General features: G+C 39.6%; 1 protein-coding gene across 4 annotated transcripts in view; it reads left to right on the top strand.

The window, feature by feature from the left end:
• The window catches only part of SLC24A2 (solute carrier family 24 member 2), a 285,931-nt gene that overhangs the window by 174,573 nt on the left and 92,081 nt on the right, over window positions 1–19,277 (top strand). For 2 of the 4 annotated variants that reach the window (XM_056117391.1, XM_056117395.1), the window contains exons 3-4: window positions 1,208–1,246; window positions 3,787–3,895. In XM_056117391.1, coding sequence (XP_055973366.1) covers window positions 1,208–1,246; window positions 3,787–3,895 — 148 coding nt within the window. The remainder of the gene's footprint in view (window positions 1–1,207; window positions 1,247–3,786; window positions 3,896–19,277) is intronic. The other 2 variants (XM_056117392.1, XM_056117396.1) reach the window with 1 other exon arrangement.

Here is a 19,277-nt window from a genome sequence, read left to right as displayed (position 1 = left end):
ATGAAAGGACAATTTCAGCTCTACTCCAGTTCCCTAGCATGCTCTGGGAATTAAGGAAGCGGGGATGTTTTCTTATTCATGGCTTCAGACACATCACTAAGTGAACATCCCAAACCAGGGGTGATAGCAGACTTAGTTATGTCCATGGATTGTGCATAAATTACCACCAACCCAGGACGCTTCTCTGTGTGCTTGAGACATAACAAACTCTTCAAAAGTCTGAAAGATGTATGAAACAACAACCAGCTCCGCCAAAAATATTATATATACATATGTTGATATTAACTCCAAAATCCAAAGATACCTGTAAAAATAAATACCGTTGCATTTAATTAAATCTATAAAATATTTCCTCTCAAGTTCATTAAGTATTATATTTGATCTTCTTAAAATTTACATTACATGTGGAAGTAAACTATATGTAATAGTGGAGGAAAAAAGAAGGTAGATGATCTGAATTCCATTCATGAAGATCTTAGTCTTTAGTTCAGTGAATATAACTTCTTCCCTTCAGTGTATTCATAATATTTGGGATGTTTAACATTGTTCCCCTTCAGAATACATAGAAAATGACACGTTTTTATAATCCCATTCCCTTTTAATAACCACTAATAACTGAAATTCTTGCGAAATTTTTTTCCCAATCATATCTTACTTATGACCTCTTTCTGACATTGTTTCCTTCCTGTGAGCCCCTCCAGTACTCCCATTCAACCAGTTAGCTGCCTAGTCTCTTGCTATGGGCCCCTATGTACATAATTTTGCAGTAGCTCTCTTGGTATATCCTGGAGGCCCAAAGAGGGTTATAAGTCTCCTAGTTCAGAAACACTGTATTATTAGTTTATTTTCTTTTTTAAGTAGGCAGGTAAATAAAGTTTCCACTTTGATATCTTTCCGTGTCAATACTGTGTATTAATCTTATTTATTTTAATGAACAATTTCATTGCTGGGTATAATAGATTTAATTCCTCTCTGTTTCTGGACATTTTGGTTAACCACTTGACTTTGAGCTTTCTGCTTAAATAGGTCATTGTATATTGGCTAAAGTATACACCCTTTACTCTCTGTGTTGACTTCTTTCTTCCCATGAGTAGAAAGAGCCAAATCTTTCCCTATACCGATTCTTGTTATTAAATGTAAAACCTTTATGGAATTTATCATTTATTTGTTTCTTTGTCTTTTGTTTTTGCCTTTTTCTCTTCTGCAGCCATCAACAGCCAGGGACAAGGATGAACAGGCTCTACCGGTAGGAAGGAGTGTCCCAGTCTGTATCTGTTGATGTGTCTGTGGAGAATGTCGGGAGGGGTCTGCAGGGGTTGGGAGGATGAGGGTACTTATGCTCGACAAATCATCATCACCCTTGGAATACTTAAACAGTTTAATCTGCTGACATGTGTGGGTGCTCTGTACTATAAATAGTGTCAACTGAATTCTTACATTCACAAAAAAAATATTTTTGGACTAGGTTTCAAATCTTTTGACTTCTCTCTTTCATTGTCATGAACTTTTACAGGAATTTAAAGAATGAGATATTTTCAAATTGCATTCCAAGGGATGTTAAGGTGATATTTGAGAACAGTGTCATACATACTACTTGATATCTATGGTTTTTATATCTGCATGTGCCTGCTTTTTGGTTTGAAGTTTCTTTTGGATCATATCAAAAGAAATGCTGCATGATACCTAAATATACAATATGTATGTATATATATCACCCAAAGAATGCTATAAATTTTTCTGTAGGAATAATAATTATTATTTGCTAATGATATCTTTAGCAGAGTTCTTTTAGTTTCCAGAATAAAGAAGTTGTATCCGTGGTCATTACAAATGATTAACAACAAATACGTTTTTCTACTTCCTTTCCAATTAACACATCACAATATTGTGCAGCATGGCAAGGAGAATTTGTGTGTTTAACCATCAATGATTGCACTGAACTCTACTCAGTTCTCTCAATATTGCACCTAAAGTATATTGGACCTTACCATCTGAATTAAATAACATGATGCCTTTAAAGTGTTACAAATACAAATTTGTAAACTTAAAGAACTGGTGTAATGAAAATGCATAGTAACCCATCCTTTCTTCTATAGTTTTTAGAGTTCAAATAACACTCATGAAGAACCCATAGGCCATGCCAGATCTGGCCCTAGGCTAGGGATACAGACCCAGACTTCTCCTTTGAGGACCATATGATTTCATTTTCCATTGAGATACCAGTAATCCCCTCAAAGCTTTTTTGCAAATCCTATAGGATTTCTAATAAGATTTTCAATAGAATATCAATAACAATAAAACAAGGCTAGGAAATTTTGATTCCTCCCTGCATCTCATACTAATATTTCACCCCCACTTTGTTTCCTATAGATTTCATAATCATCTCTTAATGTATGTAATGTGATTGTTAATACATACTTTACAAAATAAGGCATGTATGAGCAATATTTTGAAAATAATGTCGAAGACCAGACTTCTTTAGTGTTAAACTTAGTGGCCTCATGCATATCTTAAAATTTGAAATGTGTGCTGATATTGAGATGTAGATTTTCCAAATGAACTTTATCATGGAAATTTTCTTAAGAAGTTTGTTTGCATGTCCAAAGTGTGATGGAATGCTTAGAAACCCCTGAAATGAAAAGGATTGGAAGACTTTACCTGTCAGAAAATACTTCATGTTGAGATTTTAGATCAAAAGTTACACAGAAAATTTACATTATATTACCCTTATTCCATCCTTAAATTTGCTTATCTATAGTTTGCCTACCTCTGGAGTCTTTTCCCCGGGGTTAGCCACCACAAAATCAACCAAAAAAAGAGCTACTTCTTACCATGGACTTAAAAGAAAATAAGACAATATCCAGAAAACTTGAAATTTCTTCTTTTTTTCTAATTCTTTGCTTTTGAAGATAAAGGTTTGTTGGTAACCTCATCTTTCAAATTTCATTACCTATCAGCTTCATTTATTTTGCCAAAGGATCACCACAGCAAGAGTTTATGTAAAAGGAACCTCTTATGAAGTTGAGAAGAATCTCGGTGGATTTATATTAGGCAGTTCTTCTCTTTAAGGCTCACTCAACACAGATCCTAGGAGAATTTCATAGATTAAAACTAGGGTTAACAGCTACAGATGAAGTACCCCAGGAGATGTACCTGGTGCTCCTTTGGGAAGAGAACATACCAGATCTTCTATCGTTTCTCTTTTAAAAATTTCTACTTGTACAAAGTAGAATGTCTTATCTCTTATATAAGCTCATGTACTAGCATGTGCTAATATTAATATAGCTATAGATATAGATCAGCTATGGATACATACTCAAAATTTGTGCTTGGCAGAGCACACAACCCCAACAATATAGATACCATGTACTGGTTCATATCAGTTTCTGAGAGAAGCAAACCTGAGATCAGTTCGTCTATCCTCCATTGTTCGTGAATGTGAATTGGACATCCTTTTTTTCGTAGAAAGCTAGGTCACCTTAACTTTCCAAAGGAAATCACATGATCAAGTTCATAAGGTTCATTTAGAAAATGGGGTAAACTACAGAAGGTGAAGCATGCAGCACTGAATCACATTTACTGAGTTCTAGACAAAAATGGTAGAAATCTCTTTAGTAGGGAAGGATGTGAGGTAACCATTGGTGGGGGAAGGTTTGAAATGTATTAGGAAAATCTCTGGTTCAATATTGTGGTCATAAAATTAGAAATGGGGGCCACCACATTTGATGGGGTTCACTCTTTTATTTCTAAGAACTAACAGTCTCATTGTCTGGTCTCTCTGCTCAGGCTAAGCCTCGTCTCCAGCGAGGTGGAAGTTCTGCCTCCCTTCATAACAGCCTCATGAGGAATAGCATCTTCCAGCTCATGATACACACCCTGGACCCTCTTGCTGAAGGTAAATGCAAGGGATTCGTTTGGGTGCTTGTTTGGGGAAGAAGAGGAAGTATAAAGGCTTTTTTTCCCCAAAAAAGACTTGTTTACCCTTTTCTGTTGCACAAATCTTCCAATGACCTTAAGCTAAGCCTCTCCTGAGAAAGTGATCCTTTGTTGTAATTTATTTGCAGCAGTCAGTTCAGGATAAATTTGTGTACAAATTGAGGAGTCTGATATATTTGTACTGATTTTTCCTTCTGGTGCCTACAGTGTATGTAGTTTTTTTTGTAAGACACAGAGTACAAAAAAATATATTTTTTCTGCCTTTTAGCTAGAGTGACAATTTTCTTCCATCATCCATTATAAGTTTCAAGAAGAAATTATATGTGAAAGTTAATTGTGTAGCTTGAGGGGGGGAAATGGAGTGGGGGGAATGCTGTGTCTTAAGAGGGCCATGAGGAGTTTGCAGAATGATATTCATGACAGAGAATTAATAGTGTAATGATTCCTTGACATTGAATGGTGGTCATTTATTCATCCAAAGAGCTCTTTCTAAAATAAGTGCTTAGAGTAGTCCTCAAAGGTTCAAACAGCCTAGTGTACATCCTAGTGCAATCATAGGAAACATCTCAAAGATTCTGTTTTCTTCCCGTTTTAGTTACAACAGAACCAGATATATCGCCTCTTAAATTGCATGAGTATAAAAAAAATTTTAAAGAACATATATATCTAATATGTCAAATAAATATCAGAGTTAGATCACTAGGGAGGATTTCAGTCAAATCCAATATATTCTCCCTTTATCTCTGGACCTTACACCTGCGTTACACAGGGGCTATTAATGTGGGTTACAGGTGCTAGAACTTAACAAACCCAGAGAGGAAACTCTCAAACTCTGTCACATAAATCAGAGTCCTTATCCAGTTGGGGGTTTTGCTAAGTTATTTTGAGATTAAAGGCAAGAAGATTCAAGTGAAGTAGAAAATTCTGGGACCTTGATAGCAGTTCCCCAGGTCCTGTGTTGCATCACTGAACACACATACCTGTCACCCGGAGCCAGAAAAGCATCTCTACATCTCCTCTCAGGACAGAGCATTTCACACACAGAGCATCTCTATTTCCCACAAAGAGGTGTAGCTGACATAACGTCTCCAAAGAGCCTTGCTTCAAAGAGTTTGGGTTCCAGTCACTAGTCATTCCTTCGCCAGGGACAGCCTTAATACTGTCAACTTATATGCCCAAATATCCATTTGACAAGGTAATTAAACCTGGTCGCTAGCCTTTGTTTCTTTCTTCTGAGGTCCAACGCCAGGGAAAGACAGTGAAGAGAACTTAAACCAACTTCCTTCAATCCATTCATCTGTTGTGTGACCTTGAGCAGTTAGTCTGTCTAGGTCATGGTTTCTTCTATGATAATCATTATCTTTGTGTAGCAATTTACATTTGACAAAAGCCCTTTCATACCTGTGAACTTAATGCCACGCAAGGTGCACTTCTTCTAAACTCAAAACTATTGTGCCACCAAAATAAATCTCAAAGTTATCCACTTCTCTCTATGTCAGCTTTTTTCTCAAAGCCACTCCTAGCTTGCCAGGATTCCCGTGGCTCCTTCCACCCTGTTCTCCCACATTCTCCATGCCTCCTCTTTTTCATATTTTTATACAGCAGTCCAAGTAATCTTCTTAGTAGATCAAATATGTCATTCCTACTTAGTACCTCCAATGAGTTTCCAAGGGCTCTTAGGAAATTTGTGGAATGTTTGTAATGGTCTATATCAGTGTTTCTCAACCTTTGTCTCACTGTGGCCATTTTCTGATCTCACTTCCTTCTTGTGCTCCACCCCAGCCCCTTGTCCTTTGGATTTGGCCCCTAGTTTCATGCTGTGCCACTCCTACCCTCTATTTATGTAATTTTCACCTGAGGCCTCCACAGAATATCCTGGAGGCAAAAGATGGCCATATGGACACTCCTGAGAAACATTGGGCTACATGATCTGTCTCTTTCTCAAAACTCAGTTTGACTCATTTTGGTTTTTGTCCTCAAGATCTTGGCAGAGGCTATTTCTATTTCTGCCAACCAAAATGCATTTGGGGGGAGTGGGGAGAGGAGCATGGAGAGGGATTTGGGGCAACACCTAGAGAGGTGCTTACTCCCAGCTCAGGGGTCACTTCCTAATGCTGCTCAAAGGATCATGCAGTGCCAGGGATAGAATCTGGGTCTTCTGTAAACATATTTGTGTTCAGCCCATTGAATGATCTCTCTGACCCCCAGAATACTTTTTTTTCCAACACTCTCTCCCACTTTTCCTTCCTTTAACCATGCTCATTCTTCTGTCTAAATTACATTTGCTGACCTTACCCAGAATAAAGCAGAGCACCCCCTCCCCCCAAATCCTCATCACTCAGTATAATTTGTTATTTTTCTTTAAACTCACATTACAATTTGTTTTTTTTCCCTAGCTCTCTTTCTGCAGTACATTTCTAGAGAGTAGGGAGTTTTTCTGTTGACTACTTGAGTCCAAGAACACGCAGAGTACCAGGCACACAATACTTGCAAAAGCTCAAAAAGTGGAAGCAACTTGGCTAGAGTCTCATTTTGATCTGACATTTACTCAATTTCAAAGCCTTCTAAAGCGTCACCATTTTAAGATTGTATCTTGATTTTTTTTTTGAATCACCATCTCTTGTACCCCATCACCCAGGAGGACCATGTGAGGAAAAAGAGTTTCCATTTTTTAAAACCTGCTCCAACTGGATCATAGGCAGGAAAATGAATTTATTTTTTTTGCAAGGTAGTAGAATATACTAATTAAGATGACAGACTCCAAATCCACCTTTTCTGGTGCCAGATACCAGCCTTTATTACCATGTAAGCTTAGATAAACTATCTTAGATAAGCTAGTTTTCCTTTCTGTACCTCACTTTCCTCATCTGTAAAATTTGATAGTATAAATATTTAGCATAGACTATATGTAATATATGTATGCATGTTTGAAGAACATTACTATTAAAATCGTGGGTATACAGAAGAGTTTAAGATAATATGTAGCAGGGCTGGAGCAATAGTACAGTGGTTATGGCATTTGCCATGCATGCGCCCAACCCGGGTTCGATCCCAGCATCCAATATGATCCCCCGAGCACCGCTAGGAGTGACTCCTGAGTGCAGAGCCAGGAGTAACTCCTGAGCATCGCCCGGTGTGACCCCCAAAATAAATAAATAAATAAAAAGCAAAAAAAAAGATACCATGTAGCATATCTTAAGTACCATATGCAGGTTTGAAACTATTCTGTATCATTATTTTGAAAAATAATGCAACTTGTGATTTTCTTAAATTCTAATGTATGGTTTTTAAAAAATTGTCTTTCCCCTCCACCAACCTCCTAGTTTTCTCCAGTGACCCTATTCTCCTCAGCGGAAATCACAATAACACATTTCTTGGGGTTCCTTCCAGACATTTTCTGTGCATGTATAACTGTGGGTATGTCTTTGTATATGCAGATGTGTCCACAGATTTCAGCAGCCCTAATTTATTTCTCTTTGTTTGTGGTTCAGTTTTGTTTTGGGGAGTTCCATTTCTAGCAGGACTTGGTTTTTTTTTTTTCTATCCAGGAGAAGAGGTCAGACAAGAGAAAGTGAATCTGGGTTGTCTCGGAGCTGGGCCATCAGTGATTTTCCAAAACACTTAGCCCTTGTAGGATTGTGCTGCAATTAAAGTGATTGTTCCTGCTGTAGCACCATGCTCCTTTGAATACAGGTGCATACTTTCAAGGTGAAACCTCTAAAGGATCTGGAGTGTTCCAGCATGTGAATCTGAGGGAATGAGAATGCCATCATCAGTTCTGGACTTGAGTGATTAGAAAATATGGAAAGTACTCCAGTGCTTTGAAATTGCTCTGCAGCCAAGAAAACAGATTGCTCTGGTATTTTTCCCCCAAATTCACAATCATTTTCCATTCCAAGAACAGCCCCCAAAATTAACCTACAGCTCTCAGAAATAGTCATCACTCTTTTAGTTTGCATCTAATCACTTGAATTCACACATCCCTGTGCCAAACTGTCACCTTTTACCAATATGGAGCATGCTGATTACGTCACCACGTTGACGGCATAAACATAGCAGGAGCACCCCTATTGCTCTAAAGTGGTTTTCAACTGCAGGTCCAGTGACCAATCCGTCTGCAGATTTAAGAGGTAGAAAACTCTTCTGTAAAGGGCAGATTTGTTTCTGACATTCATGTAGCTAAGTAATGCATTGATACTGCATGACTGTAACCAGTGTTCACAACAGGAAGTTTTCAGCTTCATTTGAAGACATTATCGATGACAGATGGCTATGTAAAGACATCTCCCTTTGTCTCATCTGTGCCATTCAGGTGTTTTGTCTTCAGACTCCAGTGATCAGAACCTTTACTAAAAGCCTTAATTAGTAGTTGATGTCAGCCTCTGAGCCTGAGTCACAAGATCTGGCAATGTTTTCATCTTTGTCATCTATTGATATGTGACAAGACATCCAAGACTTAGTGGCTTGAAATCAGCACCAACTATTATTGTTCATTATTTCACAGGGTAGAAAGTTGAACAGGAAATAGCATGAGCATTTGTCTGTTCCGGGTGGTATCAATAGAAATCTCTTGGTTTTATTTCAATAATATATCACCAGGAGAGAAGAGCCCAAGACAGTGTTACTCACTATTCGGTCCCTTTGAAGGCACAACTAAATGGCTGGCCTTAGCTGGGGCCCTCTGAATTTCCATATTATTACAGTGCCTTCTCATATGGTTGGACTCTACATGGTGGCTTAGAGTTTCAAGTACAAGACATACAAAAGGCCTAGACAGAAAGTTTTAAGATTTTACAGGACCCAGACCTGGAAGTCCCAGAACACTACTTTTAACTGCTTTTTATGAGGAAAGCAGTTGCAGAGACCAACCCAGACTTTGAGGAAGGAGAAGAATCTACTGCTCACTGGGAAGATATCAGACAATTTCTGCACTGTAGCACTGTCCTCCCATTGTTCATCGATTTGCTCAAGCAGGTACCAGTAATATCTCCACTGTGAGACTTGTTGCTACTGTTTTTGCATATTGAATACACCACGAGGAGCTTGCCAGGCTCTGCTGTGCGGGCAGGATACTCTGGGTAGCTTACCGGTCTCTCCGAGAGGGACGGAGGAATAGAACCCCGGTTTACCGCGTGCAAGGCAAACGCCCTACCCGCTGTGCTATCGCTCCCGTCCAGACAATATCCTTCTTAATCTAACCCCATTTCAGAGATCTATCAGTGGTTTGTCTGATGCTCATTAATTTGTGTGCTCTGTGAAGATCACGCCTGAAGGGATGAAGCTGTCACTGTTCTGCCTCTGGTTAAGACTTGGTTCAGATAAAGCTAACAAACGCTTTTCCAGGATCACAAATGTTGTCTCTTTCATCCTGCCCCATTCCTGCATGTATACTCCTGAACCCAGTGACTATTTCATTTTCTCCACAGTTTCATCCTTTATTTGTCTTATTACAAGCTACCGAGAGTATCTCACCTGGATGGCAAAGCTTGGCAAGCTACCTGTGATGTATTCGATATGCCAACCACAGTAACAAGTCTCACAATGTTACTGGGCCCGCTCAAGCAAATCGATGAACAACGAAAGGACAGTGACAGTGAGGAGAAAGTTTAGTAACATGCAATTTAAGTCTAGCCCTACAGCTCCTCCTGCTAAGAGGAACCCACTATACCGTTTATTTTTTTAATTCAGAACATTCCTCTCATCTTTGTCTTTGTAGGATGACAGCTTCTCCTTCCCCAAATGCCTTCTCCTGCATACTCCTGGAGGAAGAAGGGGAAGGAGGAAGACAGTGCTGCTGTCTTTTATTGAGGGAAAAAATCATCAGGGTTCCCAGATGCAGATTTCCACTTACCTCATGCAGGTCAGAACAAGGCTAAAAGAACTCCCAAATTCAAAGGAGTCAGCAGTAGGCATTCTGTTCCCCGAACATGGAACTCATGTGTAGCCCCATTGAGGTTGAATGTCTTCACCTTCTTTATTTCTAAAAGTTTTCATCTGCCTTCTGAAGTTCTTGGTTTACAGAGAAGATATATCATGGTCCTTTCCTTCCAAATGTTGGCAAACTCTTTATTGGCTTATGAGTTCAAGTTTAACAATGGTGGCCTTCACTTTTATCCCAGAAAAAGATGTGTTCCCCAAACATTATTATCTTAAAAATCTGTCTGGTTCCTCTAACTGATCCATAAAGACCCCACATGTGTTTAAAACCATCTCACCAATAGTAAAAGTAAAAACCTTAGTTCCGTCAATAGCCCTTATATCTTGTATGGCCAAACCTCTTTTACTTCCTTCCTTTCTGCCCTTCTATCTTCTCCCCTTTTTCTTGTTTTTTTCCCTCCCCTCTCAGCCTTTCTTCCCTTCTTTTTATATCATTCATTCCCTTTCTTCTCTGACTTCCTAACTCCTCTTCACAAACTCCAAGCAGACTTCAGCCTCAGAATCTTTGCACATGTCTCCCCTCCCTGCCCTCATATGTCCAAATGATTATTTTGTTTTTGAGTCATCATGATATACACAGTTACAAAGCTGTTCATGCTTAGTCATACAGTCATACAATGTTCCAACACCCATGCCTCAACCAATGTCCAAATGATTCTTGTCGTCACTCAAGTCAGTCTGCAGATGTCACTGAATCAAAGAGACTTTACTCAATGAGCCTTTGAAAAATGAACAGTGATAACAAATCAGAGTTCTGGATCTTTGTTCTTATATTCCATATTTCTCCATAACATGACCAGGATTGTATGATTTGTTGTTTGGTATTTATCTCCCCTCATATCTCTGAGCCTTCAGGACATGAAACAGGTTCTACTCCATCTCCAGTACTTGCTACATATGGTCCCTAGATATATTTAATTATGGGTTGAATGAGCGCCTTTTTAAATTTTACCATTTTATTTTGGTTGGAAGAGGGACAGGGCCCTACTTAGTGCTACTTGGGTGTTACTCCTGGCTCTATGATCAGGAGTGACTGAAGAGTGCTCAGGTGACCCTCTGTGGTACCAGAGATTGAACTGGGTCCAGTCAAGTGCAAATCAATTTCCTTAATCCCACTATTATCTACCTCTCCAGTCTCCCTGCTTTTATCATTTTCCTGCTAGAGAATTCTATGTCTACAGCCCTGTAGATGGTCTTAATCCATGTTCTGTAAAAGGATTCTTTGGTTGTAACTAACAAAGCTCCATTCAGTTGGTGGTGGTCTTTGCCATAGTGATAACAATCATGTCTGCTGTGACTTTCATTGAATTCACAGCTTTTAGCATTTTACAGACATGAAATAGCGGCTCAGCCAGTACCTGCTGGATGCTTGGATGCCCATTCCTGCAGTTCTGCAGTCACTCCTGCTGTGGCAGCAAGTCTTGCCAATCAACTTCTGAATTCTCTTGCCAAATTCTTCCTCTTTCCTTTACAAAGTCTTTCTTCTCTCTCACTTTCTTTCTACTCATTCCCTCCAACGCCTTTTCAGTCCTTTTATTCACTGTACTTCATGAGCCTAGTTTTATGTACTCAAAGACTTGCCATTACCGCAATATTCCAGGAAGTTTATTGATTGAATCATGTATTCATTTTACAGATTCAAACACCAATAAAATCACATCTACCTGTAATTTGTATTTTGTGTTGAGAACATAATATGCAAAAGAAAATCTTTATTCCATTTCTATGGATTCTAAGATTTTTTTTTACAATTTGTCATAGTTTTTTTAATTTCAATTTATATTGAATAACATTTTTATAATTGATAGCAAAACAAACAAGAACACTCAGTATCTTTTTGTTTGTTTTTGTTTTGTTTTGTTTTGTTTTTAGGTCAAATCTGGCAGTGGTTATTGCTGACTCTGCACCCAGGGATTATTCCTGGCAGTGCTCTGGGGACCATATGGGATGCTGGGGATCGAACCCCAGTCAGCCGCGCACAAGGCAAATACCCTACCCATTGTACTGTCTCTCCGGTCCCAACACTCAGTATCTTAAGAAATGTAAAAGTAGGAATGATACTTGCCCAGTGAAGGATTATTTAACTACATGATTCAAGACATTTTTGGTCCCTGTGGCTGATCTATAATTCCCTTGTGTCTGTTTTTCATGACAAAATCTTCCAAATCCTGTAATAAAATGTCTGAAAATGACATTACGTTCACAGTATGATACCTGCCCTCTTCACTGTTAGAGAGACAGGCAGTTTTTCCCCATGGTAAATTCTCTTCACGGTATTGGAGCCTATCTCTGCAGTTGTCACTTTCCGCCAACACATTTATGTTACATTTATTTTGCTGGGTTAGCAAAATATCATGAGAGATTTCTCCTGCTTTCTGAAGGACAGTTTTGCTCCCTCATTTTCCTCTCCAGCACATTTGTGCATCCTATAGTTATGGTACATTTCTCCCGCTGCTGATCAGTCTGACTTAAGCAAGGGGAGGTGAGCAGTCGGATTCAGTGCCCTGGAATCTAGGACATCTTGATTGACAGAACCTCACAGATGAAGAGCAGATATCTCTCTTTTTCAGCATCTTTCTTGTACATTAGACCATAGGTTTGCAAACTTATTTTTTTTTTAACAGCAGGACGTTTTTTTCAAAGAGATTCCCATGGGAAAGGATAATTTATTCAAAACAAAGACCTGTTAGAGACATAAGTCAACAAGCTGGAGTGGGTGCTTTTTATGCAAGAGGCCATGGTTCAAGATCCAGCACCACATAAGGTCCTCAGGCACCCTCAGGAAGGACCCCCAATCACAGAGTTGAGAGTGACCCCGTAGCATCACCCTGTGTGGCCCCCAAGCAAATTAAACCTCAGAAATATTACAAGTTCCCAATACCAGATCTTTTCTCACTATCCCTGATCAATAGCCCTCCTCTATACCAGCGTACTTCAACTTACCCTGCAGACTGGCATTTGCCCTACAGACCAGACTAGCACTTATGACAAAAATAATAAGACAAGTGGTTTTCAACGTTTCTGCACTTGCAAACTGGCACCAGTTGAAGACCACTGCTGTAGATTAAAAAAGGAGGGACCACACTCGCAAATGTGAGAAAAATAAAAAGAATGTATCAAGGATTAACCCAAAGGAGATGTTTAAAAACTTAATATCCTGGAGAAAAATTGTTTCTGAATAACATAGAGGGAGATCTAAATCAATGTCAATCTGTTATAAAGATATCAGTTCTCCCCAAATTGCACTCAGAATGAAATTCAATTTTAATTGAAAACCTAAAAAAAAGTTATTCAATAAAAGAGCATAACTTGATCTGTAAATTTTATAGGTTAGGCAAGGTCAACTACACTTTTGACAAGAAAGAAAAAAAGTATGCCCATCAGAGATAAGAAGTGTCACGAAGACACAGCTCTTTGGATTAACATATTTGGATTAACGTATTAACGTATTAATGTATTAGAAGAGGCCGAGGTTTCAAACAACCACAGCATTAGAAATCTGTGAGCAGCTTGGTGAAGTGCCATGGAGATCAGAGAGGGGCTTTCTGGAGCACCAGAATTACCTGCTTGAAGAAACAAGCCCTATTTGTGAAGCAGCGAAAGCACATTTATGCAGTCTCTGCATCATGGTACATGCAGATCATTGACTGCATTAGAAATGCCCTGTGCACCTCCAGACAGAACCCAGCACATCTGCCAGCTGAGGAAGCACCTACAGAGGGAACTCTGCTCACCTCATCTTGAGGAAGGTTATCTCTAGTAAGCTCCTGAAGACAGGCCATCTGAAAAGAGTTCCTAGAAAAAGTAAGCATCAAGCTCAGGTTTTTATAGAGGTACGGAGCAGGGGTAGGCTGAGAGGGCAGAGAGAGAGGAAGGTCTAGGAATTTAAGCTGTTGAGACTGGTTGGCTCAGGAAGAACTAAAACCATGTATCCTTGGCCCAAACAAAATGGGGAAGATGAGGAAGCATGTGGTTCATGTCCACTGAGCTAACATTCTGGTAGTCACCCATCAAGGGCCCCTCGTGAGTGTGTGTGTGTGTGTGTGTGTGTGTGTGTGTGCGTGCGTGTGTGTGTAAGGGATGAGTGGATCTCTGGATCTCTGTGTTTCTGTGTCAGGGACAAAAGAGGATGTTTCTGTCTGTGTGTTTGCCAAATGCTGGAAACTAAGGGTCTGAGTGATAGTGGAGAAGAAAACCAAGCATAGAAGTTTTAAGCACCTACTCTGTGCCACACACAAAATAGTCACCTCATGTAATTCTCTCTTTGACAGAGATTACAGGAATTACGGTGTGTCTGCCTCTGTGGAAGATGAGAAAGATGACATTATTTGTTTACCCAGTTCCTAAGTTTACCTTCAGAGCCAGCACATTCTCCACACAGGGCTCTCATTCATAGCTGCGCACATCTGTCTTCTATTTTGTATTCCATACATCTATTTTGTCAAATCACTCTGATTCTTCAACATATCTATTTAGTGTTAACTTGAAGCTGACACCAAGATTAAACTTTAATTTGCTTGCTGGGTTTTCTTTTTTTCATCAAATTGCAGCATTTGTTATTTCCCCAGTTTCTATTTTTAAAAGCATTTTCAGTATGAGCTTTCATGAATTGTCATTTGATCCCAGAAGAAAGTCATTTCCATGTCTCTTTCACCGCAAATGTGGAGAAGTTGTCTCCAAAGAGCAGTATTGTAACCTTTTTTCTGTCTCAACTCATAAATCAGCTTAAATTAACAAGGAAACGTTTGCATCCATTGCATGTAGTCTTAGCTAGTGAATGACTAGGCAGAAGGAGCGAACATTTTCACTGAGAGATGATAAAATCCAATTTAGCAGCCATGGGCTAGAGCAATAGCATAGTGGGTAAGGTGTTTGTGTTGCACATGGCCGACCCGGTCAGACCAGGTTCAATTCCTCTGCCCCTCTTGGAGAGCCCAGCAAGCTACCAAGAGTATCTCGCCTGCATAGCAAAGCCTGGCAAGCTACCCGTGACATGTCGATATGCCAAACACAGTAACAACAAGTCTCACAATGGAGACTTACTGCGCCTGCTGGAGCAAATCGATGAACAATGAGAGGACAGTGCTACAGTGCTACAGTTTTTAGTAAGATGATAGTGGTTTGAGCGCCTGAATAGAGGAAGGCTAACTATTAATTCATCTTACAGAGCAACCACAAAGACTAGTTAAGTAGCTCCTCACTTTATAATTAGAGAGATAATACAAGAGTTAAGACAGTTTGTTTTGAATGCAGCCGACCCAAGTTTGACACCCCCCCACCACCCACCCCCCACTCCTAGCACAATATATGGTCTCCCAAGCACTGCCACAGGTCATTCCTGAGCACAAAGCTAATTCTAATTCTAACCCCTTTCACCCAATACCCTTTTCAAAAAAAATTCTTTTTTGGAATATTAAAGCAGTACCCTTATATATGAACATTAAAGATAGTTGAAGTTGAATCTCTGTGTAGTGTGCATTGTGAGTAATGCACATTTGGACATGAATAGAATGCAGATGGCCTTCCTGAAATAAATGAATAAATTCTTTGAGTATGAAACCTTTCTCTCTTTCCCCATCTTTATCTCTCTTTCTCTCATTTTCTTTGAATAAGGGCCACGAAAATATGTGGTCAATAAATTGATTTTATGGCATTATAGCTTATACAGCAGAAGAGAAAAGACAATGAAGCATATAAAGCATACATAATATTACAGCTTCACCCTTCTTTTCACGAACTCATGTTCAAAGGAAGAGGATAAAACACCTTAGGAGAGGAGGATTTAGAATTCCCAGGTATAAAGAGTAATTTCACAGGCATGGGTCAATCAAAGGATGGGAGCAATCACTGAAGAAAAAAAACACTTTTTACCAGGAAGTGTCTATTCAAATAAAGTGTATGTTGACATATAAGTATCGTCTATGATACATTCAAAAGTGCTTAGAAACACTAAAGCCACCTCAATTTATGTAAGAAATAGCAGAGCTTTGCTTAACAAGGAAAAGTTTGATGGGAAGACTGAATGGCTTCTAATCAGCTATAAGAATATTTCCTCCAATAGTAGTTTGACTCTTGCATCTAAGATTTGCTTTGCACTATGTACTGACCTCTCGATACTGATCCTATTGTAAAAATACATGCCCAGGCTATTGTTAAGATCTATTTCTCTCCTGTCCTCACTATGTCAGATTCACCAAACCTGACCTCTTGATCTCAGCCTTTAAAAATAGCTCCCTAACCCTCTTGAACCTGTCCTTTACAGATTGTCATGAGCTTCAAGTGACACTCTGACACTATATAATGCAGACAGGTGTATGCATACCCTCGGCCTCACACACATACTCTTAATGAATTGAGCAGCATTGTAATTTATATAAAGACTACATAAACCATCAAATAGGTTTCTTAGTATTGTGTATGAATTTACTGATTTGTTTATCCGGATACTCACAAAATATTTCTTTTGGAGAATGAGAAAGGTTGAAGCCACATTCAGTATGACTCAGGGCTTACTCCTGGCTCTGTTCCTAGGGGTCATTCCCAGCAATGCTCTGGGGGTGGGGTGGGGGAAGGACCATTTGTGGTGTGAGAGATTGAATGTGCATCAGCTGCATGCAAGGTAAGCACCGTAACACCTGCACTCTCTCTCTAACCCTCTCAGAAGCATTCTTTTGCAATTCCTTTTGATGTGAAGGGAGACCCTACTTTGGACTGTGTTCCCTTCACATATTGCCCATTTAGGTAACTATCTGCAGAACATTAGATAATACTGGCACCAGAAGATTTAACTTCCTGAAAACTTTTCTCAATGACATTGTTAGCTATTGTTACACCTCAGCTTTAGAAATGCAGTGACTTGAGTGGCTACTTCCATGGTGAAGATTTCTCTCACAGACTTCCTAAGCACCACTAAATCTAAATAATGAATAGCAAAGGCAGCCTTATGTTAGCTCTAAAATCCTTAGGCCAGAAAGTCAATAATTGGCAGGAGTTAAAAATCAAATCAGTCTAGGGACTGGAGAGATAGTACAGCAGGTTAAGCACTTGCCTGGTATGGATCTGAACAGGGTTCAATCCCCAGTATCCCATATGGTCCCCCAAGCCCACCATGAGTAAGTCCTGAGCAATGGGTGTGTCCTTAAACAAATAAACAAGCAAATTTCACATCAATATCATTTCAGACAACTATCAATATGAAAATACTCTAGGGGCTGGAGAGATCGCACAGCGGGTAGGGTGTTTGCCTTGCACGTGGCCAACACGGGTTTGATTCCCAGCATCTCATATGGTCCCCTGAGCACCGCCAGGACTAACTCCTGAGTGGATGAGCCAGGAGTAGCCCCTGTGCATCATCAGGTGTGACCCAAAAAGCAAAAAAAAAAAGAAGAAAAGAAAAGAAAAAAGAAAATATCATTTTTGGAGGAAAAACGAATCTTTCTTTTCAAAGGACTTACAGTAGGACTGTATCATTGGTTCAGGGAGAGGTTTGGTCTCCTCGTGTTAGGACTGGTGTCCATTGAGTTGGACTCAAGAAGCAGAATAAAGTGAGGACTACCAACCCAGGCAAATAGTGATGTAAATTCTGACTCTCTCTCTTTACTTCCAGTGTCCCGAGATGAGGTGACTCACAGCCTCTTTCTAGTTTAGCATTCTTCTGTGAGTCATGAGAGGGTCTAATGTAAGACATACATTGAGATGGCACCATGTTGCCATTTACAAAACCATTGGTCAGGTCAAGTTCCCTGTCTAGACAAAGGGACAAATTCTTTCCTGACCTCATGACTGAGCCTCCAACTTCCTCAGGCTAGTGAGATTTAGAATGTAAGTAGGTAATCTTTGGAGCTTTGCGATGGCATCATACACATACTCACTTAAACAATCTCTTTCCCTCTTGGGTGTGTTCATAGTGGCCTCTTCCCATTTGAGGAAAGGTGAACATTATGTGATTGTTAAGCAGACACTGTGGAATCAGCTGCCCTGGGTCAAATTCCAACTCTAGCACTCATTCACTGCCTATGTGGCCTTGGATAAGTTATTTGTCTTCTCTCTATCAGCTTCCTATATTCCAGAATAGGGAGATAATAGCATCTACCTCAAAGGACTGTTAAGTGTATTCATAGAGCAATGGAGTGCTATTCATAGAGCACATTAAACAGTGCCTGGCCAATCAATAGTTCTATATAAATAGTTGCCAGATAAATTGTATTCTATTTCCTTTTTGTTTTTTCTTGCAACCATTATATTTTTTTGTCAGTTTTTAATGGTTTGGTAGGTAAATCATGGAATCGTTTTCCCCATATTTTTCCTTTAAAAAAATTGCCTGTCACCATGTGCCAGTTTTTTAGATCCTTCCATTTCCATTTTCAAGAGAAAATAGGAACTTATCCTTCTGTCAATCTGACTTTCATTTGAGCAATAATGATCCTGAAGCTGAGTAATTTATTTTCTGTCTTTATAAAGTCTTCCCATCCTTTAGACAACATGAAGAAAATCATGTAAAATGGCACTTAACTCATTGTCCAACTTCATCTAGAGTCCATAGCTTTAAGATAAATGATTTGGCAGGCTAAAATCAAAATATTCCTTCTTTCCAACTTATTGATACAAATTTGGGGGAGAACAATTACTATGCTAATTTTTTTTAACTTTTTTGATCACACCCGGCGATGCACAGGAGTTACTCCGGGTTCATGCACTCAGGAATTACTCCTGGAGGTGCTCGGGGGACTATATGTGATGCTGGGGATCGAACCCGGGTCAGCCGCATGCAAGGCAAACGCCCTACCCGCTGTGCTATGGCTCCAGCCCCACTATGCTAATTTTTTAATCCAGCTAAAGTATCCTTAAGATACCATTTGTTTTTTTTTTATTTTTATTGAAAGAATGATCAACAGTCATGAGTATCTCACTACCGAGAGTATCTCGCCCGCACGGCAAAGCCTGGCAAACTACCCGTGACACATTCAATAAGCCAAACACAGTAACAACAAGTCTCACAATGGAGATGTTACTGGGCCTGCTCAAGCAAATCGATAAACAATGGGAGGACAGTGCTACAGTGCTACTTTTATTGAATCACCATGAGTTGAGCATTACAAAATTGTTCATGATTGTGTTTCAGTCATACAATGTTCCAACACCCATCTCTCCACCAGTGTCCCAGTTTCTTCTGACCCCTTCACGCCACCTCCCACCCCAACCTGTCTCTATGGCAGGCAACTCCCCTCTCTCTCTTTGTCTTTCTTTCTCTCATTTTAGGCATCATAGTTTGCGATTCAGATGTTGAAAGGTTACATCTATATTCCTTTACCTGCTTTTGACACTCAGTCTTTGTCCAGAGTGATCATTGCTAACTAATATTGCCATGACCACTTAAGTTCTTGAGGTACTGTCATGACCTGCAT

The sequence above is a fragment of the Sorex fumeus genome, unplaced genomic scaffold (genome assembly GCF_029834395.1).
Source record: "Sorex fumeus unplaced genomic scaffold, SorFum_2.1 ptg000034l, whole genome shotgun sequence".
Classification (NCBI taxonomy): domain Eukaryota; kingdom Metazoa; phylum Chordata; class Mammalia; order Eulipotyphla; family Soricidae; genus Sorex; species Sorex fumeus.
The sequence above is the reverse complement of the archived record's forward strand: the minus strand, read 5'-3'. Positions and strand labels throughout refer to the sequence as shown.